The sequence below is a fragment of the Phoenix dactylifera genome, chromosome 1, assembly GCF_009389715.1.
Source record: "Phoenix dactylifera cultivar Barhee BC4 chromosome 1, palm_55x_up_171113_PBpolish2nd_filt_p, whole genome shotgun sequence".
NCBI classification, from domain to species: Eukaryota; Viridiplantae; Streptophyta; class Magnoliopsida; order Arecales; family Arecaceae; genus Phoenix; species Phoenix dactylifera.
In genome coordinates this window covers 40254649-40279908 of record NC_052392.1, presented here as the reverse complement: position 1 = coordinate 40279908, position 25260 = coordinate 40254649, and the positions used below count along the sequence as shown (strand labels likewise).

The following is a 25260-nucleotide window of genomic DNA, read 5'->3' as shown; positions in this document are numbered from 1 at the left end:
TCGAATTTTAATTCGGATTAGAATTATTGTGATCGAGGTTAAACTGCTAGGCGCGTCCTAAACTGAATTTTGATCTGGATCGTATGGATGTTGAGACTGAATTTTGTTTTTAGGATTAAATAATCTCATCTGTAAGCTGTGGGCTTGATCTGCTGATTCTTTGATCTGGATTCAGCTACCTTTTTATGTTATGGTTTCGAAAGATCTATGTTCAGCTGAGATCACGAGATTTATTGTATCGCAAAGCGTTCCCCTTTTTTAAGAAACAAAATTGATTGATTGACCTCGCTGACTGTTACGATTTTGTTCGTCGTAATTGTAATACATGTCTTGCTTATTCGTGATTCACAATTGTGATCGTGCATAACCAGCGGAACATAAATTTTAACTAGTGGTTGAAAAGAGTGGGCTGTTCTTGCAGAAATTCAATAAATTGCAGGTTTATGAGTAGGTACCAAGTGATATGATTCTAGTTGCTGGTAATCGTTAAAAAAACACAACTCCGTATGACCGCTTCACCCTCAAGCCTAGAATGCAATGAACATTTTCTCAATTGGTATAATGGTTCATGTGAGATTCTCACATGATGGTGAGTCCAGGATTAGGTCTTTTCATACGGCTTCTAGGTCTTCTTTCAACTCTCTGAACCCTCAATGAATATTGCATTGCTTCTTTTTTTTTGGTTTACTAATAAACAAATTAACTGTTTAAGGCTTGATAATGATTTGTGTAAATTTTATAGAATGAGTACAAGGAAATTGACGAGTGGCTAAGGATATTTCCTATAACTCTTCATTCTCTTGAGGCTAAATAGTTTCTCTGATAGCATGTTAGTATTTTTACTTGTGCCTGTGTCTGTTTTTTTTCCATTCTTTTTTGAGGGAAGGGTGTTTGGTTTCATCAAGATGCTTTTTTCTTCTTTCATTTTCTTTGCTTATCCTTATATAATGCTAGATTCTAATCAGAGTCCAGCCAAGGAGGTCAGTTGTCCTGCCCAGCCTGATGGCATCAAGTTGCTTGCTTAGTGAGGGGTTTCGTACTAAAATCCATCCAATCTCACAAACCCTTGAATGATATTGTGTCCCTTACAAGATTTCCTAAACATAATGGTGGAGGGAGAGCAAGGGATGACGGATGCGGCACTAGCTAAAGAACATCGAATTGGGATGACCGTCGTTGATGAAGGAACGTAGATCAATATCATTCATATCTACATATTATGTAGAGATTTGAGAGATCTTATCACCTGGGATGCTTTGTTAGATTCTTGGAGTTCAAATTTTTGGACCCTTGAAAGTTTCTTCTCCTTAACAATCATTAGGATCAAACCACCCCTTTGCCTCCTCAACCTAATATACTTTATCTATTTGTGGAATTCGAACATCCTTTATTTCCTTTCTTCAGGGACTCGATCTCTTAGCAACCTGTTATATCATCCAGCAATCTTTGAGTGGTGAGTGTGCTTCAATGCATCCTGTCTTATTTCTTCTCCATGATGGCTAGCCTCTTTTTGTTGTGATCTTTTTATGAATATTCTGCGATCAGCCGTTGGCAATCTTGGATCCTTGGAGTTGAAATCTTTTGATGCATTAGAAATTTTTGTTTCTAGAATTTTTTCTTTCTAGATCAGATAAGACCACTGTTAGGGCCTAAGCCGATTTCGCACATCCCATAACCGAAAGAGGTCGGAGTTCGTATAACTCAGAAAGTGGGACAAAACAAATTGAGGAAGGAAGTGGGAGTTCCTTCCGTTTGAAAGAACTTCCTTATGTTAACAAAGTGGAAGCCGAGTGCTAGCGAGGGAGCCGCTTTCTTCTAAGGTCGACTCCCCGATTAGCTTCTTTGCTCTCTGGCCAGTAGTCGCTCTTTCTCTGGATGATATTGTCATTAATCCTTCTTCTTTCTCCGGATATGGTGTTGTTTTTCCCTCCTATTAAATCATCCGATTGTTGGATTGTGTCTCTTTACACCTTGAATATTTCATTTTAATTAATTTCTAACATCTCTTTAACAGACTTAAAGCTTCTGATCATAAGCAATCTGGCACAACCTCGTCTTCTGCTCTATTTGCACCTTTGTCTTCAAATACGAGAAACTTCAGAGACTACAAGGAGTATATAACGTTGATCCAGCTGTAGATGCTTTGATCAAGCTTTCCGGGTAGAACATTGAATATATGACTTAAAGGCAGAATATGGAACTAAAAAGAAAGAAAAAACAATGAATAACCAGGTTTTTTCTCTAGTTGGGAAGGAACATTTCCCTCTAAAGATAATTATAGAGTAGAGCCGAGGGAAACCATGGTCAATTGCTATACATTAATTATTCAGGTCTCTTTGAAGTACTTATTTTATCCAGGTCAATCCATGGGTTTTTAGTTTTGCCCTAGACAATTGATTATCTTGGGCTTGGCACAAGTTCTTAGTAAAATTGTCTGGAAAATTCAGACATGCAACTTAAACTAAAATACCCGAAATACGTTATTAATCTTGATGAAAAGACTTATGTAGTTCTAGTTAGGCATTATAAGAATAGAAGATAGACTCTTGAATCTTCTTTCTCCTTAAAAAATCTCTTAAAAACCCCAATACATCTCTTGGATGTAGAAGAAATGCAAACAAAACCTTAAGGGCTCGTTTGGTTCGCGGGAAAAGGAGGGAAAGTGTGGTCAACGGGAAAGTAATGAGATGCCTCTTGTTTGGTTGGAGTTTTCAAAGGAGAGAGAAGGGAAAGTTATATTCCCATGGGAATGTGATTCCCACATTTCATGGGAAAGTCTTTCCCATGAGAAACATGGGAAAGTTACTTTCCCATGAGGCGGGAATCACTCCATTTTTACTTTTTCCCAAAAAGTCCTTTCAGCATTAAAGAAGCATTAAAAAGGCATTAAAAACCTAATTTTTATTAAGGGCATAATAGGAATTATATATAACTTTCCTAGGAAAGTGGACGGCCAACCAAACATAAGCACCTTGGAAATTTGTCACTTTCCCATGGTCAACCAAACATGCCAAAAGTACTTTCCTAGGCATCCTCTTCCTAGGAATTTGTTTCCCAGGAATCATATTCCTAGGAAGGAAAATGCTTCCCGCGAACCAAACGAGCCCTAAAGTTATTGGACTTGAAATCACAATTGCATCCAGTATCTTCAAAAAGAATTGACGACGACTTGACATCAAGCCCATTAGGACAACTCTGTACAAACAATTCCTTTTGTCCAGAATTCCACTTGATCGGACATATCTTAGATAACAAACAATCAGGAACTTGAACTTGTGCTATATCATTGACTTGAAAAATATATGACAATCTATTTTCTACACAGTTTCTCAAGTGCTCGTTGTTAAATATGAAGGCTCCAACCAGCTAGTAAAAAACACGATTTAGATGCTAAACTAGAATAAGCAATTTAAATGATGCTTCCTTTTTTCAGAACATAATGAATCCTTCTTTTACCTGCATCGACTCATGCCAAAATATTGCAATCCAATAAATAAAGGTTTCGAGGGCACATAGTGACCTTTCAATCGTTCGCTCATAGGTCAATCCATGACCCTCTCTGAATATCTCAATTATTTCTTGGTTCATTCCACCACCCCACCCAAGAATTATTAGAATTCCTATTCAATGAGATTTGTTTTCCAAATAACCCTAACAATTATTAGGACCTATGTCCGGCTGTTTCGTCCGGTTAGCCCATGTTCAAGCAAAGAAATAAACGATAAATAGACAAGAAAAAATCCATGGAACAAAATACATTTCGACTTTCAACTCATAATTTTTTATTAAAAAGACAATTTTTTTATTAAAAAAAGTCTAAATAGAAATTTAACATAATGTGAAAATTAGTGTAGCAAATAGTAAATTATAACTAACTAGTGTAAATAAATACTAAAGGTACACATATTCATGTGCAAAGCATATTACTGTCCAGGAAGTTTTTTATATAAAACAAAGCAATTTCGTTAACGTAAAATACTTAAGAAAACACTGGCCTTCTTTTTTCAATTCTTAGGGTGAGGACCACTCTGACATCAAACGCTGAATTGCTTCAAGGCTATGATTTATACTTTTGATCTTCAGAAATTGTATGCTTCAAAGCATTTTCCTTTCCATTTACAGAAATCAGCAGGCCAAAGCACCAATATTCATACTATGTGCTTATCCTCCGAACTTGGGACTTTGTTAAAAAATTTGATATGGAGAACTTCTACATCAAGAATTAATCCAGAAAGTTTTTGGTTGTCCCCCCCTCCCAACCAAAAAAAAAGATGCCTCCCTCACAGCCATTTCAGACGTCCTTAAACACCTCCATTACAGTTGTAGGCAAAGGGTGAAGATAGAACCCGGTTACATCAACAACCCTTACCCAACACTAATTCTTAATCCCTTGTGCACCTTCAGAAATCCGAAGATTATTCTTCTTCGTCCAAGCATACTATGGACTTGCTTGAGACAACAATAGCTGTAAAGATTGACAATTCTAAAACCTCCAATCAGCTTCAACAATATGAAGTTGTCAAAATGCTCCTAACATAAAGATCAAAGTCTCCTTTCTTTTGTAAACATCTGTAAGCCTCACAATGATTGGTGAGCCTTACAATAATGAAGTTGTCGAAATGCTCCTAACATTAAGATCAAAGTCCATCGGATAATGGCGGAAAGAATAACTCCTTTCTTTTGTAAACATCTGTAAGCCTCACAATGATCGGTAGGTCTTGTAAGGCATATCATAAAAAATATCTATAATATTATACTACCTGAAATCCCCTTTTTTTTCCTACCAAGACACACCCCTCTAACAGAGTGGTCCACAAGGAGCATCTAACAAATTGATCACAAGGAATAAGTGATGATGTGGATGAAAATAAGAGTGCCCACAATTCTTTCCACTTATTCCTCCAGGTAATCTTTCCTGTAGAGCACAAGGAAAAAAGTAACTAAATCGAATGGAGATTACTAGAAGAAAGGAACGATAGTTATTCCCAAAGCCCCTGTATCTTCTAATTAACAAGACAGAATTATCCAAACTAAGAATTACGAACGGAAACATCAGATCCACAACTTAAAAAGTACAAGTTGTGAAAGGAAACCTCTTATCAGCTCCCGGAGGACTTGAGCTCCTCCAAGGTAGACTTGATCTGGTCTCGCAGGAGCTCTATCCGGTTCAAGTACACCTCCAGCTCCAGGATCTGCTGCTTCTTCCACTTCTCATCCACGGCCGCCCCTGAGCCTGGAAGACTTGCCGGGCCTCCGCCGAGGCAGAATGGCATTGGGCTCAGCGCCGCTGCAGCGCCGCCTAGCCCTGGCCCCAATATACCAGCCTCACCACTGAGCCCCGGACCGAGCGGTCCCCCGGTTGCCGAGCATATCAACTCCTTAAACAGCGGCGAGAGGCAACTCTTCACCGTCTCCTCGATGATGCCCGGGATCGCTGCAGCTGACGATGAAGGCACTTGGGTTACCGGGACCCCTACTGTTGCAGGGTTTGCTGCTGCTGCTGCTGCCGCCGCCGTTGCCGTTGCCTCTTCTGCTGCCCTCCTTCTGAAACGCCTCCGTGATCTTGAGATCCTCCTGTCTGAATTCGTCGTGGCTCCATCGGGACCGGAGATGGCTTCGATGGTATAGGAATTGTTAGGGGTGTTGAGATCGTCGTCGTCGCTGTCATGAGCCCTCTTGACGTTAGCACTCCAGATGTTGCGAGCTATGTCATAGATACCCTTTTCATGGGAGCTCTTAAAGGCGAAATCTTTCCCCATGGACCGCATACGGCTGACGACGTTCCGGTACTTCTTCTTGAGCCGGCGGAGCTTCTCGATGAGTTGGTTCTTGGTGAACTCCAGCTGGAGCCGCTGCTTGATCTCCTCGTAGAAAGGGCCGGTGTCGTACTGGTGGGAAGCGAAGGTGGTGCCGCGCCGCGCCGTGAACTCAAGAAACCCTTGCAGGATCGTGATCTCCTCCTCATCCGTCCACAGCCGCTGGAAGAGCCGCCGGGAGTCGTCGTATCCGCCGCCGACAGCGGCTACCGCGACAGGGAACGGCTTCCTGTCCTCGGACGGCTGGGTGACGGGACCGGAGGAGCATGGCGTGAATTGGCCGCCAGCCGCGGGGGTAGAGGGCGCGGCGGCCGAGAGGGGAAGAGCAGGGATGGCGCCGTTCTGCGGGGTGGAGCCCGGATCTGCGGCGGTAGTAGGGTTCGGGTTCGGGTTTGAGGGGGGGTTAGGGTTCGGGGCGGCGCGGTCAGAGGAGGAGGATGTGGAGGTTGTGGAGCCACTGAGGCCCTCCTCCGCGGGCTTCGCGGGGAGAGGAGGCGCGGCCGCCGCTGCCGCGCCGGCGAAGGCGGGTGGCGGCACCGCCTCAGTATCGTCGTCCTCGTAACCTTCCTCTTCGTCCTCCTCGCTGTCGTCGCCCTCCATGTCGTCATCATCGTCGTCGACGTCGTCGTCGAAGACGGCGCGCTCCTGCTCCTCTTCGACCGAAGGCATGGCTTCTGCTGGGCTTTTTCTCGAGCACTCGGCCAATAGTGCTTCGGGTCCGGATCGAGAGATCGGGTTTAAAACTAGGGTTAGGGTTTGGACGCGGTGGCGAGGGGATCAGAACGACTCCTACTATTCCGTCTACCAATATCGGAGACAGGGTGCAGGTGTGTGAGTGGGACCCTAAATATACACGGTACAGTCGATGTGGAATCGTTAACCAGAGCCGTTCGATCTAGTCTCAGTGGCTCCAATTTCGTCTTTTGTATGGTGGACTCGGTGTGCCTATATGATGAGGGAAGGGGATTGGTGGTTTTGTACCAAACGAACAATTCCTGTGGGCCGTTCGATAGGTCAACGAGAATTTTGATCGGAACATGTCGATCGGACGGCCGAGATGTTGCTTTGTGTCGATTTCGATGACACGTACAGGTAGCCGGTGACATGGTGCCACGTTACTGTGAATCAGCCACAGAGAGAGAAAGAGAAAGAGAGAGAGAGGATCCGGGTAAATGAAGCGGGAAATTTTTACTATCTCCGTTACAGTAAGCATTAGTTTAACGGAGTTGAGTCAGGACTCTTAATAAAAGTTTGTATAAAAGTGAAATAACAATAACTTCAGTGATCATTTTTACTATCTAGTAATTATTTTTATCTAAAAATAATGAGAGAAAAGTAGCAGCAAGGGAAGATCAAGGACAGGCTCTTAGATCCAACTAAGATCTACTGGTTACTGAATTATTAAATTAAAAATCTACTTGCTGTAAACCTTTTTTATGTCATATTAAATTTATATGAACAGATTGAACAAACAAGTTTATCTATCAAACAAATAAGAATTATTTTTACTATTATTATTTACGTTTTTATATATTAGTCCCTGAGGGTTTTTATATTTATGTATAAATCTCTAACTTCTTTCAAGAAAAAAAAGTATTATTTTCTATCTTGTCCATATCAGTTTTTTTAATATTTAAACTTTTGTAGCTTATTATTTATACATCTCTCGGATTGCATAAGAAAGCAGGACATTTTACCTTTATTCTTCTAATGATGTTAGTTTAATATCTTCTAAATATTTTTACTTGTAGTCCCCAAATTTAACCAAACATCTAATCTTGTAGATATTCGTGCTCCTCAATCACTGATCCTTGGTAGTAAAGTTCCAAGCAAAAAAACTTCCCAAGTCATATCTATTGTTGAGATAAGCAAGAAAATTTCTTTTTTTACTTATTTGGCATTCTTAGCAAATGGAAAACAACAATCTTTGAAAAATTTAAAAAATATACAAGAGCTCCAATTGTGTTAGATTTTTTTTTTTTTTAGATACATCGGCTGCTTACATTATTCTAGCATGAACATAGCCACCTAAATCAAGAGAAAAGATGGATCATCGTTGGAGGAACAAATGTATGACATTCAGAAAATCTTTTCAAAATGTTAAGCAGCAAAAAAGATGATCTAGTTAGCAACATTATTTGTCTCTTAGTATGCATGCATGGCCTAATAGGTACCATACTTTCTTTTTTGTGTCAAAGTCTTTCGTGCACACACCCGCTCGATCCAACTTTGAGATACACGATCACGCGATCGCACCTCTCAAAACGGCTGAGTGGAAGACCCGGATCCTATGAACCCAAAACCATGGGTGCTTAGGGACCAGGATCGACTCCACGCTCTCAAATTAACGGCCAAGCCCTTGATAGGCTCACCTCTTGGTGAGATGACCCCGCCCAAATATACGGGCGTTCACGGGCACCTCCCTACTGCCTTGGTACCTTATCCACCCCTGTTCTCTTCCAAACACTCGGCATATCCTCCCAATGGATTCCACACTTCCCTCCATGATCAGACCCCACACCAAACTCTAGAGTAAAAAGAATAGAAAGCGAGCGAGCGAGCGAGAGAGAGAGAGAGAGAGAGAGAGTTGCAATGGCTTCAGCCACAGCTAGAGCCAGCTTCTCCTTTCGCCACCTCCACACCCTGCACGCCGCGAAGCCCACTAAAAACCACCTCCCCCATCCCTTCCCAACCTCCAAAACTCCCATCCTCTCCCCTTCCCACAAGCCACTTGTAATCCTCCATCGCTTCGCCGTCTCCTCCGTCGACGTCTCCAAAGAAGACAAGCCCGTCGCCCGACCAGAAGGAGACCCCTCCCCTGACCCACCCCCCGCCCCCGCACAGCAGGAACCGAAGCTCGACCCTCGCCGCGTCGAGGAGCGGTTCGCGGTGCTCAACACCGGAATTTACGAGTGCCGGTCGTGCGGTTACCGCTACGACGAGGCGCTCGGCGACCCCTCCTACCCAATTCCGCCCGGGCTGCAATTCGCGAAGCTCCCCGACGACTGGCGGTGCCCGACGTGCGGCGCCGCCAAGTCCTTCTTCGAGAGCAAGAGTGTGGAGATTGCTGGGTTTGCGGAGAACCAGCAGTTCGGACTTGGGGGCAACACGCTGACAGCAGGGCAGAAGGCATTCCTCATCTATGGCGGCCTCTTGCTTGGCTTCGTGCTCTTCCTTAGCGGCTACTTCTTGCAATAACATGGGCTCAGGGAGGTAAAAAAAATAGCTGTAGCACATGTTGGATGTAGTAAAAATCCTCTTCTCTGCAGTTACATGTGAAATAAAACCAATTTGGAAATGCGTACTTGCTGTTTGTTTCAATTAGAAAAAGAAACACTTCAGAAGCATTATGTTGCTCGTATGCCTTACATTTCCGTCGGATATATTTGAACACTCTTGGTTTCTTACTGATGCTATTTGAAATTATACAAGGAATTGAGGGAGGGATTTACTTGTAGAAGATTACAAAACTTTCGATGAAGCATTAGTGCTGCTGATGAAATATGCTTTCCATTGATGAGTTCTGGATAAAACTATGAGGTGTTTATTTGGTTATGTGAAATTAATATATATAAGCCTAAGCCTAATTCTTACTCATGTGGAAAGCTTTAAGCAGTGTATAATGAAGTTAGGAAAGAATCAGCTTTATAAATTCAATAGAATGCTCACTTCTAAAATAATAATCTCATCTTGAGCCCCTTAAGCTGAATCGTTTGGCTTTTGCTCTTGTTTCTTATCTTCTTTTCTTCTTGTTCTTTTGGAATCCATCGAGGGACACGTTTGATGTGTGCAGTAATTAAGTTGTACCAGTCTAGCCTGTAGGACTAATCCCTTTCGAAAGACTTTAATGCATATGAGGAGAAAATCAGTTTTATAATAGTAAAGCATTAAGTTTTCTCTCAAAAAACAGTAAAGCATTAAAGGATGTAATTTGAGAAGATTGAAGAGAAGTTATAAGGAGTTTAAAGAAATGAACGGCGACATCTATACCTATACTTTAGAAGGAGGCCCAATCATGTCTGTATGAATCTATCAATTGGACACCCATGATATACCAGGAATTTGGACAAATTCTCCAAATAGAAGCAATGTTACATAACATGACTTGTTTGGTAAGCAATTCACAATGCTGCAGGAATAAAATCCGAAGGCTAATATTCTAATCCTGAAGTGCCAAAGTAATTATATGACACTAGTTCAGAATAAGGATTTAGATGTTGGTATCTTGAAATCAATGCCTATGGTATGTATGCTGCCATCAGATAATGTCACGGAATGAGGATCTGTAGCTGGTTCATAAGGGTCGATGATGTTTGGTGTAGGCCAGCACACAACCCTGTCATATAAGTTGAGCCCTGGAACATGGCTAGCCATGCATGCCAGACCAGCTACAGTAGTTTGTGTTTAATACTTCATTTAGAGGAGACATGCTCCTAAAATATATCCACAGTATGCTAAAACCATTGCTTGCTTGAGCACAAGTTATACGGCATGACATATCTTCCACCTACAGTGATTTAAAATAAAAAGGAACATGTAATTACATATCTTCCACCTACAGTGATTTAAAATAAAAAGGAACATGTACTTCATTCTTGTTATGTACGGCAACTTATAGATGACCAAAACTGTTTCCTTACTATTCTCAGCATCTTCACCAGGGTGTGATTGCAAAGAGAATGATCAAGGAAGTTCATTTGATCATAGTCGTGCAGTTGACAGTTCTCTTTCTACGCGCACTTTACTAGGGGATTCTGCTATCTGGGTTAGCTGGAAGGCGTATCTTGTATAGTATACACCATCCTTCATGTTAATGCTCATCCTGTCACCTCTTTGTAATGCACAATATTGTTACTTTCTTATCAATATATCTCATGGTTTGCTGTAACTGTTTTCTTTTTGTGGTTTGCTGCTGTGACATCTTGTTTATGTGCTTTTCTTATGAAGGAGAGAAACGTGTAATTGATTTTGATTCTTAATTTTAGCACACATGATGGTGTCCGATGTCAATCTCGTTTTAAATCTAAGTTGTCTATTTGCCATAGTTCTCCTTTCTTTGGAAGCACATGACTTCATGTAGGAGAGAGAGAGCGTCCTGTACATGAATTTTGCTATCAGACTAGAAAATTCCCCTTTTGAGCACAATAAAGGAGAATTTTCCAGCTTAAGTGATCCGCATAAACAAACATATTATGTACTTTGAATTTTATGTCTAGCGGTGGGCGATAGATTTAGTGTTTCCTTGTGGTAGCATTTTTCTGACTACACACTGTCAATAGTTACAGCAGTAGTGTGGTTTTGTAGGAGCATAGGAGACATGGTATGTCATAATGAACCATTTGTCTGTTCAATCTTAAGTTCTGCCTTCACTTTCCAGGTCTCAGATGCAGTAATCAGTGGTGCCACAGCTCTCTTTGTGGGTTGTTTTGAATAACTTCTTTATGTATCAATCCAAATCCTTGATTTTAGCTTGAACATTTGAAAAATGTTTTGTTACTAGCAACCCCTTTCTAATTATGAAGTGTTACTGGATGCTGTATTCTTTTTTAAGTTTTGAAGCATCGGCTTATTGCCCAGGCAACTCTTTGTTCCTATAGTATAAGGAGGCACTAAAAGAAGAGAGGATTTTTTTTCTTTCTTTTTTCTTTTTTTTTTGAATGGAAAGACAAGAGAAGATCTAACAGAAAGTAGTTTAATACACATTGACTGCAGTGACTTTGTTGAATTGCAATTGCCGAAGTTTTTGGAAATCGCTGAGAATTTCATGCTCGTTGCAGTAATTGTGCTTTATGGAAGATGTGTTTGGCTGGTCTTGATGAATTCTTCATATCGCCGTAAATATCCTCTAGCTGAACATTTTTCTGCTATTATGCTGAAAGGGCTCCAACAGAGAATATTAGGTTTATAATTGTGATGTGGCTCATTTGGGATATCAGCAGGAGATCAGATGGTTCTGGAAATTTGGAAAAGAATGAGTAAAGAGAACGGTGCTTAACCGAAGCACTGTCAGCAATAGGATTTGCCCTTCTCATTCTGATATGCTCCTTTCATGATGCTTTCTGGTGTGCTGCATTCATGATGCTGGAACCTTATTTTAAGCAACCAGGCCATTACTCATGGCCTCAATCGAAAGACATGATCCCCATCCTAGTTCTTATACTGATCTTGGATGCCGATTCCAGTTGATCTTAGTATTGCTAAAATTTCACATTACCTTGATTTCAGTAATAGTGATAATCTCAGTTTCTATCCACTTCCGGCCGGTCTTATGTAGTGGTGTCAGATTATTCCCCTTTTCTATTTAATATCTTGATTTCAGTCCCAATCTCAATCCTTGGAGACAAGCATATCCTTGACCTCATCTTATGTTGTGTGTCTTAACATTGATCCTCCTCCCAATTCCTGAATTTAAACAACCATTTGAGACCGAGACTGAGGGGATATCCGTAGGTACCTTTCAGATCCAGACTATACTCTTTTAAGCCCTGAGTTCAATCTCAACTGAAGAACTGCGAATTTGAATTGAGTCTTGAGCATAGCGCTGCTTTTAATATCAGTATTATTATCTTCCGATATTAAATAATTATTGTCCTAAATCATAATATAGCAGAAGCCTCAATATAATAAGGCTGTAAATGAACCAAGTTGACCCTGAATAGATCAATCTAAACAGGCTCTATCAAGCTTGTTTAATTAGGACAATAAACCAAGTTCATTTTTCACAAACGAGCATGCCTGAAAACTTTCAGCTTGTGAAAACAAATAGAAGCTTGGTCTCAGCTTGATAAGAAGCTGTTCAGTTAACAAGCAAGCAAAGTTTGAATATTTTTGCCTAAGCTTAGCTCAACTTCAGCTGATCTCGAGCTCACATATATAAATGGAGCCTGAGCAACTTGGCTCAGCTTGTCCGCACCATAGATGCTTGGACATTAAAATAGTTAAGACTATTTTAAGGGAGAAATGTATTAATCCTGCAATACGGACAACCTAGAAAAATCTCAGCTTATAACAAACTGAGCCCTAGTGCCACCTGTAGAAAGAAAAAAACAACCCCATTAGTTTTGACATACGTATGCTATATGCAAGTTTTATGATAGTAGAATCAGCATTCATAAGGGAAAAATTGAATTTAGGTCTTAGACCTGTCATGCAAGCGACTGGATAATGTCCTGTCTCAATACATTGAACTACTCAGCAAAGAACCAATTTATCCCTCTCCATCCCCATCTTGCAACAGTTCAAATGTTTCTGAAAACAGGATAGTTGAAGCATGATACCATGTAAAGGTCTGACGACAGATAATCAGGTCACATCATCGGACAGCCTAATATGGACAAATGGTGATCTTTAAATATGATATAACCTTCATACTGCATAAAAAGTCCAATACATACAGCACTGACCTTACAACCATCTTAAAACATATGCATTAGGTACAATCAGAAGTACACAAAAGCACCAGTTACCATGATCTTACAGACTAATAAGTGATATATATTCATGAAAGCTACATACATCCATATGGTATGTGCTTTTGATTCCCCTAGTTACACACTTGCAGCGCAATCTGCTAATGCACAGTCATGTATTCCAAGCAAAGGCATGAAAAGTCTTCTTAAACCGCTTTAGCAAACCCTATTCTTTTATTACCAAAGTCAAACACTGTATGATATGCACCCATGAAAACATCTCCAAGAATCCTGCAAGCAAAGAATTTTTGTTAGAACAGGTTCATCATACCCCACACATGCAATTCATATATGTTTATATGATATATGCTCTTGTTGTAATGTGGTTAATAAAATTGCACAGCATACCAGAGGGGACCTCGAGGAGGTGGCACGTCAAATGCCATAAACCCACTTATGCAGACACTTGTGTATCCTTGCTCAACTTTTAGAACATACTGAAAATTGGAATAAGAAAATGAACAGTTACGATGAATCAAAGATCAAAAGTTTAAGCATTGTTATCGACGACAATCACATTTAGGACTAATATCAGAAGAGCTCATTATTATGTGTTCATGTATACTGAGATAAGAAGAAAGCAATATATTATAAGCCTTAATCCATCTGTTTGGATTTGGCAGGCAGACTGTAAGAAAATAAGTAGCTAACAGGTCAATTGATAGGGAGAGGAAGGACACTTTTTCCAAGTGCAAGGACTATTGCAATACTTCTGAGAGTTAATTCTCATAATAAACACAAAAAGAGTTTACAATGGTTTAAACTTAAATGGTTCTCCTTCCATGAGTTTTATTGTATCGTTCAGTTCAATAATAACATCAAGCAACCTTAGTAAAATCACTGCAAACTAAAGAGAGAAACCCAAACTGCTAAAGTATCTGTCATTATATAATGATATCTGCTGGAGTTGAGACACATCAGACCGTTCCTATCTTCCTTTACTAAATATTGTTCATATAGCTAACCATCAGTAATATCAACTCGGCAGTTAGTTAACAACAAAATTTGGTACAATTTTAGCTGCACAAAAGAGCCAGCTGACCCAAGTAATAAGCTGCTCGGTCTTCATTATGATGTAAAAAGGGTATTTGAGCTCAAGTAGAGCTAGAGTGGAGCCTAACAGTAGATGTTCAAGCTTGGCTTGTTAAAAGAACGAGCTTGAAAGAGTTTTCCGTCAAGCCCAAGATTCTATATTTCTTTCTATAAACCCAGACTGTTCAGGCTTGCTCATTTATCTGTGAAGCTTTAAATGAGGTATGCACTTGGCTCATTTCCTAACAACATGAGCTTAATCAAGCCCGTCGTCAAGCCAAGCCTGAGCTGCTCATGAACATCTTTCTTTTGTTTGGAGCCCTAGATATGACCTTGTAGACAATTTCCGGGCAAGAGTTTTATGGAGCACCATTTGATCTGGTAAAAATCACCACCTCACTTTGCTATTAAAGAAAAAAAAATCGCGCTCTTGCACAGAATCTTTAGAACATGAAGGTCAGAAATAACAAAATTATATTGTGCTGAAAGTTAAAGAATGGTCAGCATCAAACTCCATATCTTTTAGTTTCCAAAGCAAATACGACCTCAACTATTATAAAGCACATAATAACATTTCCATATATAGCCTGTTAAGAGAAAGAAAATGCAATGATAAATCAACTAAACCACATGAGAAAATGCAAGACAAGTGGATTTGTAAGGCATAATTTATCCATGAATCCCTTTAGTATTAAGTATTAACAATTGCCACGTGTTTGTAGCATAGATTATATTTGGGGTTGCTGCTTCTTTTTTTTCTCCAGCTCTCAGTACAATTTACAGTTCTCAATATAAAAAGTAAACAAGAGTAATTTCAATATGATGACCAGATCATACAGCAATAGTTAATGATATTTGAAGTGATAAAGTCTAATATATTATCTCCTTACCTCTTCTGGAGTTAGGCTGAAAACTTTTTCGGCAATTGTAAATGAAATATTTGGCATGCTTGCAATCTGATCACAGCTAACAGTTGATTCTCCACTGGGGCTTGGCAGACGTTCACACAGCTGCAAAGCATTTGGAATATGTCACTTCTATGTATTTAAAAAACTATCGACTATATATTCAAATAACATGGGACTACCTATAAAGCAAACTACCTCATTAGCATAGGCCAAAATTCGTTCCTTAGTTTTATTTTCTCTCAGTTGATTTTCAATCCAAACAACAGCCATCTCACAAGCAGTACATAAAACATCTTGATTAAGAGATGAATCTTCCTCCTTTTGCTTGTCAACCACGGAATCAATGCCAGTACTGCATGAAATTATATTTCTTATTTCAATAGTTATAAATGAAACCAGAGACAACGAACACCTGAATAAAAAAAATAAAGATAAAACAGTTGTCATGCAACTGGAGAATGATTATGATTAACTAACCCGACATATCGAGCTCCATCAAATATGCATAGGCCAATCTTGCTGCACACTTTATCTGGTCGAGTCTGCAACCATTCAAACACATTCAGATCACAATAAGAAAACAGTGACAACCTTATAGGAGAAACTATAATTATCCGTACATCTATTATGATAAAGGAGTAGAAAAACAAAGAACAAACCTGTGCAACCAACAACTCCAGTATCAACTCTCCATACTGTTTAACGACCTCTTTACATTCCATGCTCACAACTCCTTCTGCACCAATGGCGTGATTTATTTGGGTGACTATGGTCTGAAATCATTAAAAAGATCAAATATAAATTTTCACCTGTGTTATTTACAAGAACATCAATACAATTAAACAACTGCGGTAATGAATTGCATATTTTGGATGATTTTATCACAACAGATACTAGCTCTTCTTGCCTCAGTCTCATTTTGTGAGATGCAGAGTTGGATATTGTGGAACAGTATCAGCAGTATTCAACTAATGGAATCATGTTTTTCGCTAGAGCAGAAGTTTTTAGATAACACATGGTGACATCTGAGGCTAACTCACAAGAATTCATAATTAAAAGATATGAAAATTTAAGAAAATTCAAAGTCATAACTCTTTGTCGAGTATGCTAGCAAAAACTCTCAAGCATAGAGTATTATGTCACTAAAGCCAGAAGAGAAGCCCTTTTTTTGCATGCATGCACATCGTCAGTTATAGTGTTGAGCATATACAATCCAGGTGACGGCAAGTATGGATTGCAGTCATCTCCCATCTTGTTAATTTTTCCCTAAAATTTGTATAACTTGATAAAAACACTCTCATTATAAGAGAAGCCATTCTTTTGCTTCTCTTCTGCAAGAACTGTACTAACAAAGTGTATGTAACAAAACTGGAAGTACTATAGAGGTATGATATATGGTCACTTACAATGAAAAAAGGACATTAAATGGTCTTGTTTGGCTGAGAGCACGTGCAAGCGATAATAATAAAAGGAGAACCATCTAATATAAGAGCCTGGTAAAATACTCAGGAAACTGCACCAACAAGATTTGAACCCAGAACCCCCAGAGGGGGGTTGCAACTGCCAGGCTCTATCCCATAGTTTCAATAATCATAAATTGTATATATGCTGCATATCAGTGAAAAATGTTAGGACCCCAGGATGACTGGTGCAATACCTTGAAACGCACTTCAGTTAAGATTTTTTATGTTAAAAAAATACTAAAGCTAATTGCAATACTTGCATGAGTCTCAAGGTGAACATTGTAAACAACTCTGTCGATGTTCATACATATAGCTTTAGGGGAAAGGATACCTACAAGCTTAGAACTGCTAGGTACCTTATACAGAGAAAGACAATGAGCCCCAGTTATTAACAAAGCCACTGTTATGCTTTTGCTGCATCAGTATAACATTTGTTCAGCCTGCATCATTATATCTCCATAGTATGTGTCCTAAACTTTTTCTAATCCCTGCATAACTAATGTAGTTCTATCTTTAATGATAATACAAAGCTCTCAATCTCGCCAGCACTTGAAAACCCCAAAACAAGAAATAATCCCCAAAACTCTAGAAAAGGCAAAAATATACATGTATGGACCCTTCAGTGGGCCTCAGACCCAGGCCAAGTGCCCGAGCTTAGGACAGGCCCTTTTGGTAATGTCTCCTCTAAATACAAGACACACCATAACACTGTTAATGGAAAAAAGATATAGTGAGTTTGGTGTACTCAAACATGAAGTAAACAGGAACCAAAAGGAAATCATAATAATCATGAGAAAGAAAGAGAAACTAGCCAGAAAACTATAATTGGGTCTTCCAGAAAGAGACCACAAATAGACAACTGGAATGTGAAGGCTAAAAATCAGGTGAAATAGCAAACAAAGACAGCATCTTTCCAAAGAAACTACTTAGTTGGCATGATTATCCATCATAGCTTTGTCTTAAAGCAAGAGAAAAAAGAAATGAGCTCTGCACAACAACCTATAAATATACCTTCAAGACAAGATACAGTGACTATTGGTGATAACATGGAAATAACCAGGGAAATTAAAGAACTGCTGAGATATCTCATAAAAGCAGGAAAATGTAGCATCTACAAGAGCCAACAAAATCATCTATTTGAAAACACTTAATTGTTTTAAGTGCTTGAAGGAACATACAGTTGGCCCTGCAAGCAAGGAAGTTCCAGAATCTACAATAGCAGCACAGCCATCAGCACAATAGCCTGCATGACAAAAAGTTTTCGAAGTCTTGTTCAGAAACATCATGTTGCATGATATGACAGCAGTTCATGTGTAGACAGACGGAAAGTATTACCAGTTGATTGGCCATCAATCAGGAAATCTCCCATGTCAAACTGAAAAAAGAAAGGGGGATAAAAGAGGTCATGAGTGAAAATATGTTAGTTGTCACAACTCGCAAGAATATAAAGGAATCTAGGTTCATTCTCTGCACAACTTCGTCTGTTTGGGACTACCTGCCAGTATCCTTCACTAGTTACTGGAACATAGGAATGTTCGCCCTTAAAATGTCTTGGATCAACACCTCCAAAAATAAGCTCGCCCCCATTCACATCGTCTGCATCTCTATTTAGCCAGAACGAGAATACCTTCTTGTCAATTAAATCCTGCTCAACCATGCTATACCTGTGATGAGTAATAAAAGAAAGCCTAAGGTTTGGCAACATCACATAGAATATACCCTGTAACATATGGATTCAAAGAATGATAAGGTAAAATATTTCAAGGATATTGTGAGGCCCAATAGTCCCACATCGGAAAGACTCGTTCCAGAGCCTGGGCATATGAGGCGGGTGTCTCCAAATCCTGCAAACGCGTTTTGGGTGGAAAACAAAACCGGAGAGGGGTGAAGGACGCTTGCGTGAAGCCCCAGAACCGGACAATATCTGGCAGGGGAGCCCCGTGTTCCCCCCTCATGTGGCCCCCACGTGGGCACTAGGTGCCTCACGTGCCTCGCAGAGGCGGGGGCGTGACATTTGGTATCAGAGCCGAGGACGGCTCTTGTCCGATGGTGGGAAAGGTGTGAGGCCCAATAGTCCCACATCGGAAAGACTTGTTCCAGAGCCTGGGCATATGAGGCGGGTGTCTCCAAATCCTGCAGACGCGTTTTGGGTGGAAAACAAAATAGGAGAGGGGTGAAGGACGCTTGCGTGAAGCCCCAGAACCGGACAATATCTGGCAGGGGAGCCCCGTGTTCCCCCCTCATGTGGCCCCCACGTGGGCACTAGGTGCCTCACGTGCCTTGCAGAGGCGGGGGCGTGACAGATATAATCCAAATAAACTAATATAAGGGAGAAATGATATACCAAAGTGGGGGACAATCACCAACAGAAATTTCAGGAAAGCCAAGACCAAGTATGCCATCAAACTTTGCTAATACAAATGTGAGGCTCGACTCTCGTGTTGTCTCAATGAAAACCTGAAATATGATACACGTCACTTATTCAATAGGTGGGAGAAAGATCTAACCTACAAAGCATCAATACCTGAAATTGCAGAGTTGAAGGTAATTAAAAAAAAAAAACTAACTTGATCTTTAACGGCGAGGTCTCCAACTTGTACATTATCTTGGCTAAAGAAACCAGAAATTGCTCCGGAACCATAAGTAATTTCGCATGATTCTCCTGTTAAGCCAAAAATAAATAAATAAATAAATGATTTAAATGTTGATGTTTTCATTCTAAAACAAGCAGCAAGAATTGGTCAATAAGGAATGTATTAGGGGGAAAGGGAAAAGTATCAAAGTGAACCCTTGAAACCTCAAACAGACAACTTCTAACAAATCAGAACTTATATGACTAATAATTAATTTGTGCATATTTTATCTAAAGTGTGATCACAGATGATTTAAAACTGAAACTAAATACACAAATTCTAGATTAAGCAGGACTTCTAATCTAGCAAGTCAAATTCTAGGAGACAATAAAGTACAAAATTAAAAGAAGAAATGTGGTGACACCAAACAAGCAATTGCATTTAAAAAATCAGCAATGGAAAATGAAAAGTTGTCGGATGAATTCACAGTGTTACATTGTATTTGAGCAAATGGTTGATGTAAACAGGAAGAGCATATAAAGTACTTTTAAAATCCAATCATAACTAAGTATATTTACATTAAAAAAAAAAAATACAGTAAGGGCAACTACTTATCAGATCTCACATAGTTTTGAATAATATCCAGATTCTCATAAGTTCAGAACAAGTGGCATACCATTCTTTGTGTAAGTGGCTGATGAGCTTGCTCTATACCTATGATGGAAGTAACAGGCAATCTGCAAGGATTTACATTTTCAAATTAATGTGTTTCTATTCATTTGCACCAAGAAAGACAACCATATGATGAGAACCTAGAATCTTACAGAAAAGTAGCACTTTGATGATGGGACCCACAAGTTGGAGCTTCCAGTATCAAATATGACCGTGAAATTTTGTGGAGGCGTGCCAATACCAATCTCTCCAAAGTATTGAGCATCCATATAGTTCTTCAAAGATATTATGTCTACATCAGAATCAGCCAGACTATGATGAAGACCGTTCTTTTGCATATGGATCATCATTTTCCTTGCAATTTTTGCAGCATTGAGAGTCTCAGTATCTAAGGGTTTTTTCTTTAGACCAATTCTTAGTAATCCATCAGATGAAGCATGGAGAAGCAAGGAGCATGTCAAAGTCCACAAACAGATATACAACAGAACAAATCTATGCCCCATTTTTAATAAAGCACCTGCAGAAAAACAGCAAAACATGAGTTGCATGCGACTAAGAAATGGGATCTTGCATATATGAGATAAAGGATTCGACAAGAGAAAGAAAAGTAGCAAACCACATGCCACATAAATAGGGACTTGTTGAATTGTAACATCAATAACATGAAAACTAGAAAAGAGAATCCACTTGATCTTCAAATCAGCATTCTTAACTTTTATTTATTAACACTCTATATGATATCAAAAGCAACTTTTGGTGCTATATATCTGTTGTCATTTACTATGCATTCATTTCTCATCAGTTGAAATGAATCCTGTGGTGCAACCCATGTCTCAAAATAGAAAACTAGAAAAGAGAAGGAACAAGCTACACAAGATATTTGAAGCTCCAAATTAAGATTAAAAAAATGCAGATGCGATCTATTAACAGTCATACATTTAGTCCATGCAAATCTAGAAAAAAGATAAAAACACAGAAAGTCTAAGTTAATCAAGGAAAAGCCGTGAACATTGGAAGACATACTTTAGCAAAAGGAAAAGAAACCATACAAAAAAAAGAATTTAACAAAAAAAAACATTAATAGTTTTAACAGTGCTCAAAGCCTACCTTGCGAGTAAAATAAGAATAACAGTTATAGAAAAAAGGAAAAGGCGCAATCTAGGAAAACAAAAAATTTTAAAACAGTTTAGAGATATGAGTAATTGAGAAAAATAAGCATATAATATTGATGTCTCAATCTAGGTTACACTGTTTTCATGATAGGCACAACTTCTAAAGAGACCGTTAAGAATCATAAGAAGCACTAGATCATAAGTAATATTGCTATATTATCGTAGTTATTACGATAGTTGTGTAAGGTAAGTAGTTACCCTCATGATCAAGCATCATCCACAGATATCACACTAGCAAGCTAAGAAAGTTCATGTGGCTTGAACCGATTATGTGATTGGAAAAAAAAAATGTCAAACCCATTCAGAATCCAAGCAGAAAAAAATCTTGGAATACCTAAAAGTCGACCAAACGACCAGTACAGGAGGGGTGTGATGGTTTGCTTAAAATATAAAAATTAAAATGAATAATTTACTCAACTATTGGATAGTATAAATCATCAAAGACAATAGTCATATTTAAAGGGCCAACCTAAGAGTATCAAGCAGAAATTGAACAAGTACACCTACAAAACCATCATATATGAGATGTGAAAAATTGATGACTATCCCCATATTTTCTTCTTCTTTTTTGAAAACAAAAAAGAAAACATCCACAGGAGGTCTTAAATCTCAAGAGAAGCAAAATTATCACCAGAAAACCACTAAAACAAAAACTTTAAAGAGAAAAAAAAAATAGAAAAAGAAAGCAAGAGAAGAGAAGGCCACAGAGCGTACTTGGCACAGAGAGTAGAAGATGGAAACACTGAAAAAGAAAGAAACCCCGATATGCTTAGAAACAAAGTGCTCAAATATCTGACCAAGTAATGAAAAAACTTGTGGGTCTGGCTTTATGCCTGACCAAAAATCCCTACATGCTTGGAGAGAGGTATCAGATAAAAAAAATCTGAACAAATTATACCAAAAATAGTGGGTCAAAATAACAAGATCATACCTTAGCAACCAAGCTTTGGAGAGATGGGAGCGAGAACTGAGAGAAATGAGGAAAGGGAGGTAGATAGCTACCCAACAAGTTAAAGGTGGAAAAGGCTAGCAGCTGCGAGAAATCCAACCTTATCAGACGTCAGTACTTGTGAATTAAATGGCCTAAACTACTTATAATAATAATGTTGTCTTGACCACGTATGTCGAAAAACGACCGCAAAACAAAAAATCTTGGCTCTCGGGGAAGGGCAAAGCATAACCTGGTGGACCCCACCTGTTGTCGGATACGAAAATCCCCCGCAGTAAGCGGGCAATCGGGTCGAATCATACACAGCTCCAGTCGGATGTGGTTGGGATCAAAAATTCATCAACCTTGATTGGATCTCATTATTAAATAAATCAAAATTTTATATCTATATCTAACCTATTTATTAAATAAATAATTCAATCAAATCCACGTAACTTATATATTGAATGAGTGTCAAATTGAATTGAGTGAGTTAAATAGGCTAAATAGACTTTTAACAGTTTCAATAAATTTAAACAGATTAAACAAATTCGGCGGATAAGATTAAACAGATATCGAGGCCCAAGCCTGATATGTTTGCGATCGGTAGCCCAAGCCTATTTTCATAATTAATTAATTATTAGTATGAACGGACAATGTCTTTAGAAATATTTCATATCTCTGTTTAGGAGCATTTCGTATCAATATTATGGATGCCTGGATTGACCTGGCCTAGTTTATCGAACCACCATTATGGATGAAGCATTCGCACTTCGTATGGACCTACATGTGATTTTCATAGAAAATAATATAATATCTACAATAATAATTATTGCTAAAAATTAAAAATAATGCACAACAGTGTCATGATAATAATGTTAATTGCTTATGTAAATGTTAATTATTTAAACTTACTCAAGCGGGGAAACTAAACGACTTTTAATAAGGGGAGAAAAGCTTCTAATAAGCAAAAAGAATGGGCGGATAGAGAGTTGTGTGGAGAATAAAAATGGATAAATTGGTTAGAATATACTTATTAGAAACTAGTGCTTGGGCTATGCAAATGATTAAATTAAGGTGGGAGAAAGGAGTTTTTTTTATTTATTGTTCCAATGCCAGATCTTGCACTTGCGGCTTATGTAGGAGAGAGAAGTAAAATAGAAAAAGTCTGAATGGATCGAGTCAGAGACTATAAGAGACATCTTACAAAACTAGAGGAGTTAGTGTGATATGTTAGAACGGATAAAAGGTGGAAATAAGGCGGTAAATGCTGGTTAAGTTCATGTAAGTGGTAAACCTAAAGGTTGTCTAGAAAGATAAAACTTTTAATTATAATACAGAAACTGCAGGCAAAAGCAAAACTTCTGATTATAATATGGAATCTGCAAGAAGAAAAAACATGCCGAAGATGAAAATAAAGAGTAAAATTGTGTAGGGAGAATGATTGAAGAAAATATTACACTTAGTCGACATGGCTACTTATATAGAGGCCACGATCAAGTTATAGTGGTGCGACTCTTATAGAATTACACCTTAATTGGATAGTGGAGATCCTTCATTGATAATTCGAACCATTGGATACGATCTTTTACCTCTAAATTGCTAATATACTAAAATTTGTATGATTTAGAGACCTCTAGTTTATGTAACAAGTGGCCAAGTATGTTGTATTATTTAAAATATCTAAATTTTGACCATTGATGCATGGGTTAGGAGTTCCAAATCATATGAATTTTTACATGTAAGCATTTTAAACATAGTAGATCTCATCTATTGGCTCGTGTCATCTATGTGGAACCTCCATCATTTAATTCGAAAAGGATGTAATACTATAAAAGTTGCACCAGATATAACTCGAATGTGACCCTACATATATGGATGAGAGGACGTTAGGCACCGGTAAAATAGAAAAAGATTTTACACAAATTTATACTAGAATATGCAATTATTGGATATGGCAAAAAGGCTTACCAAGGATAATGGGTTATGTAGATCTAAATGATTTTCAATTTAAAGTAACTAGAGAGCTAATTCAGTATTGGAATTTTGGGGTTATGGAATAGAAAGAGGCAAAAATCCAATTGGAGGAATTGCCTTAGTAAATTTGGAATAAGGTTAAGGGTGTCCGGTAGTTGGGTTATTTTAATTTTTAAACTCTACTTAATATAAGATGGATCATGTATGTCCGGTGAATGAAGTCTCCTAATCTTACTCCGAGCCGTGACAATTTAAGAAACAAGAAACCGGACTCTTAGTTCTCCTTTGATTAACCAATTAATCAACTAAGTATCCTTCATTGTTCGATGGATCTTAGGAATCTAATACCAAATAGACATCATAATTACCAATAATTATCCATAAATAAAGTAAATTATTTAGTGAATGCCTTAAAAAGTGTATCTGATACGAAATAATGACTTTATTGGGACACTAATTCCATCAAGCCTTTTAGTCCCTGACTGTTTAACCCTCATTTGTTCTTAGCTGCGAAGAAAGAGAATGGGAGTCTCTTTTGTAATACATATAGTATTTACAACAACATCTTGTTGTAATACATATAGTATTTATAAAAGATATAACCCTTTTTTTTTCATCAAGCATTTATTTAAAATTGATAAATAATTGGATCAGTTCTGTGAAAATCCTGTGAACTAGAAGACACTACAGCACAGATTCATTCATTAGGAAGAAATCCAAATAATACCTTTCGGTTAGCTATTTTGGACGAGATCATGAATTGTTAGAGGTCCATCTTTAGTATTTGTTAATATATTTTTAATAGTACATATAATTTTTTCTTATAATTTTTTCTCTAGTTTTTAGGTGTACGTGGAATTATACTATGACCATTTAAAACAAAATTAGAATCGATTCTCTTGTACCAATTTTTTCTGCTGTGGCGATATCACTCCGTTCAAGAAATAATGTCGTTGCTCAAATCTTGATAGCTGATAATCCGAGCATTAATATGTCTCAGAAAATGCTCGGAGCAAAACAAAATACAACCAATGCCAGGGCTCTGGGCCATGTCTCATCACGACGGCGGTCATCCGGTATATGTCCATTGTTGAAAGGCAGCAAGCGGGTCTTCCTTGAGGGAGATTCATCTGTGGTTGTCGATTGGCTCCGAGGGGCGGATCGGTTTGGGGATGGTCATTCCCTCATTAGGGAAGTCCGTAGGATGGTATGGTTGATGGGCGATGTTCAGATAGGACATGTGTTCAGGG

The 25260-nt window shown here is 38.6% G+C and overlaps 3 protein-coding genes across 6 annotated transcripts; 1 reads left to right on the top strand and 2 right to left on the bottom strand.

The window, feature by feature from the left end:
* Nucleotides 1-4862: 4862 nt before the first annotated feature.
* LOC103714727 (probable transcription factor At3g04930) lies at nucleotides 4863-7044 on the bottom strand. Its single transcript, XM_008802100.4, has one exon. The coding sequence runs from the start codon at nucleotides 6483-6485 to the stop codon at nucleotides 5100-5102; it is 1386 nt and encodes a 461-aa protein (XP_008800322.1). The 5' UTR covers nucleotides 6486-7044; the 3' UTR covers nucleotides 4863-5099.
* Nucleotides 7045-8281: 1237 nt separating this feature from the next.
* Nucleotides 8282-13256, top strand: LOC103714728 (rubredoxin). Of its 3 annotated transcripts, none has more exons than XM_026807532.2 (2): nucleotides 8282-9029; nucleotides 11194-13256. In XM_026807532.2, exon 1 carries the CDS (start codon nucleotides 8409-8411, stop codon nucleotides 9012-9014), a length of 606 nt encoding a protein of 201 aa, XP_026663333.1. In that variant the 5' UTR covers nucleotides 8282-8408; the 3' UTR covers nucleotides 9015-9029; nucleotides 11194-13256. The 3 variants fall into 3 exon arrangements, with proteins under 3 accessions (XP_026663333.1, XP_008800324.1, XP_008800323.1); XM_008802102.3 differs by lacking the exon at nucleotides 11194-13256 and adding an exon at nucleotides 10466-10704; XM_008802101.3 differs by lacking the exon at nucleotides 11194-13256 and adding an exon at nucleotides 10478-10704 and having other exon boundaries at nucleotides 8285-9029.
* Nucleotides 13150-22221, bottom strand: LOC103714729 (aspartic proteinase-like). Of its 2 annotated transcripts, XM_008802104.4 has the most exons (15): nucleotides 22037-22161; nucleotides 21820-21847; nucleotides 20086-20450; nucleotides 19938-19998; nucleotides 19256-19350; nucleotides 19033-19145; nucleotides 18184-18352; nucleotides 18024-18063; nucleotides 17867-17931; nucleotides 15885-15998; nucleotides 15703-15767; nucleotides 15421-15577; nucleotides 15208-15327; nucleotides 13634-13722; nucleotides 13150-13516 (listed from the first exon to the last, which is right to left on the bottom strand). In XM_008802104.4, the coding sequence occupies exons 3-15, from the start codon at nucleotides 20434-20436 to the stop codon at nucleotides 13432-13434; spliced, it is 1524 nt and encodes a 507-aa protein (XP_008800326.1). In that variant the 5' UTR covers nucleotides 20437-20450; nucleotides 21820-21847; nucleotides 22037-22161; the 3' UTR covers nucleotides 13150-13431. The 2 variants fall into 2 exon arrangements, with proteins under 2 accessions (XP_008800326.1, XP_008800325.1); XM_008802103.4 differs by lacking the exon at nucleotides 21820-21847 and having other exon boundaries at nucleotides 22037-22221.
* Nucleotides 22222-25260: the final 3039 nt, after the last annotated feature.

Excerpts from the sequence above, each read along its gene's own strand:
- LOC103714727 (XM_008802100.4), bottom strand. The coding sequence starts at position 6,485 with ATGCCTTCGGTCGAAGAGGAGCAGGAGCGCGCCGTCTTCGACGACGAC.
- LOC103714728 (XM_026807532.2), top strand. The coding sequence starts at position 8,409 with ATGGCTTCAGCCACAGCTAGAGCCAGCTTCTCCTTTCGCCACCTCCAC.
- LOC103714729 (XM_008802103.4), bottom strand. The coding sequence starts at position 20,436 with ATGGGGCATAGATTTGTTCTGTTGTATATCTGTTTGTGGACTTTGACA. Across the intron at positions 19,999-20,085 it reads CATCAAAGTGCTACTTTTCT|ATTGCCTGTTACTTCCATCA; the intron begins GTAAGATTCTAG and ends AAATCCTTGCAG. Across the intron at positions 13,517-13,633 it reads CCTCCTCGAGGTCCCCTCTG|GATTCTTGGAGATGTTTTCA; the intron begins GTATGCTGTGCA and ends CTTTGCTTGCAG.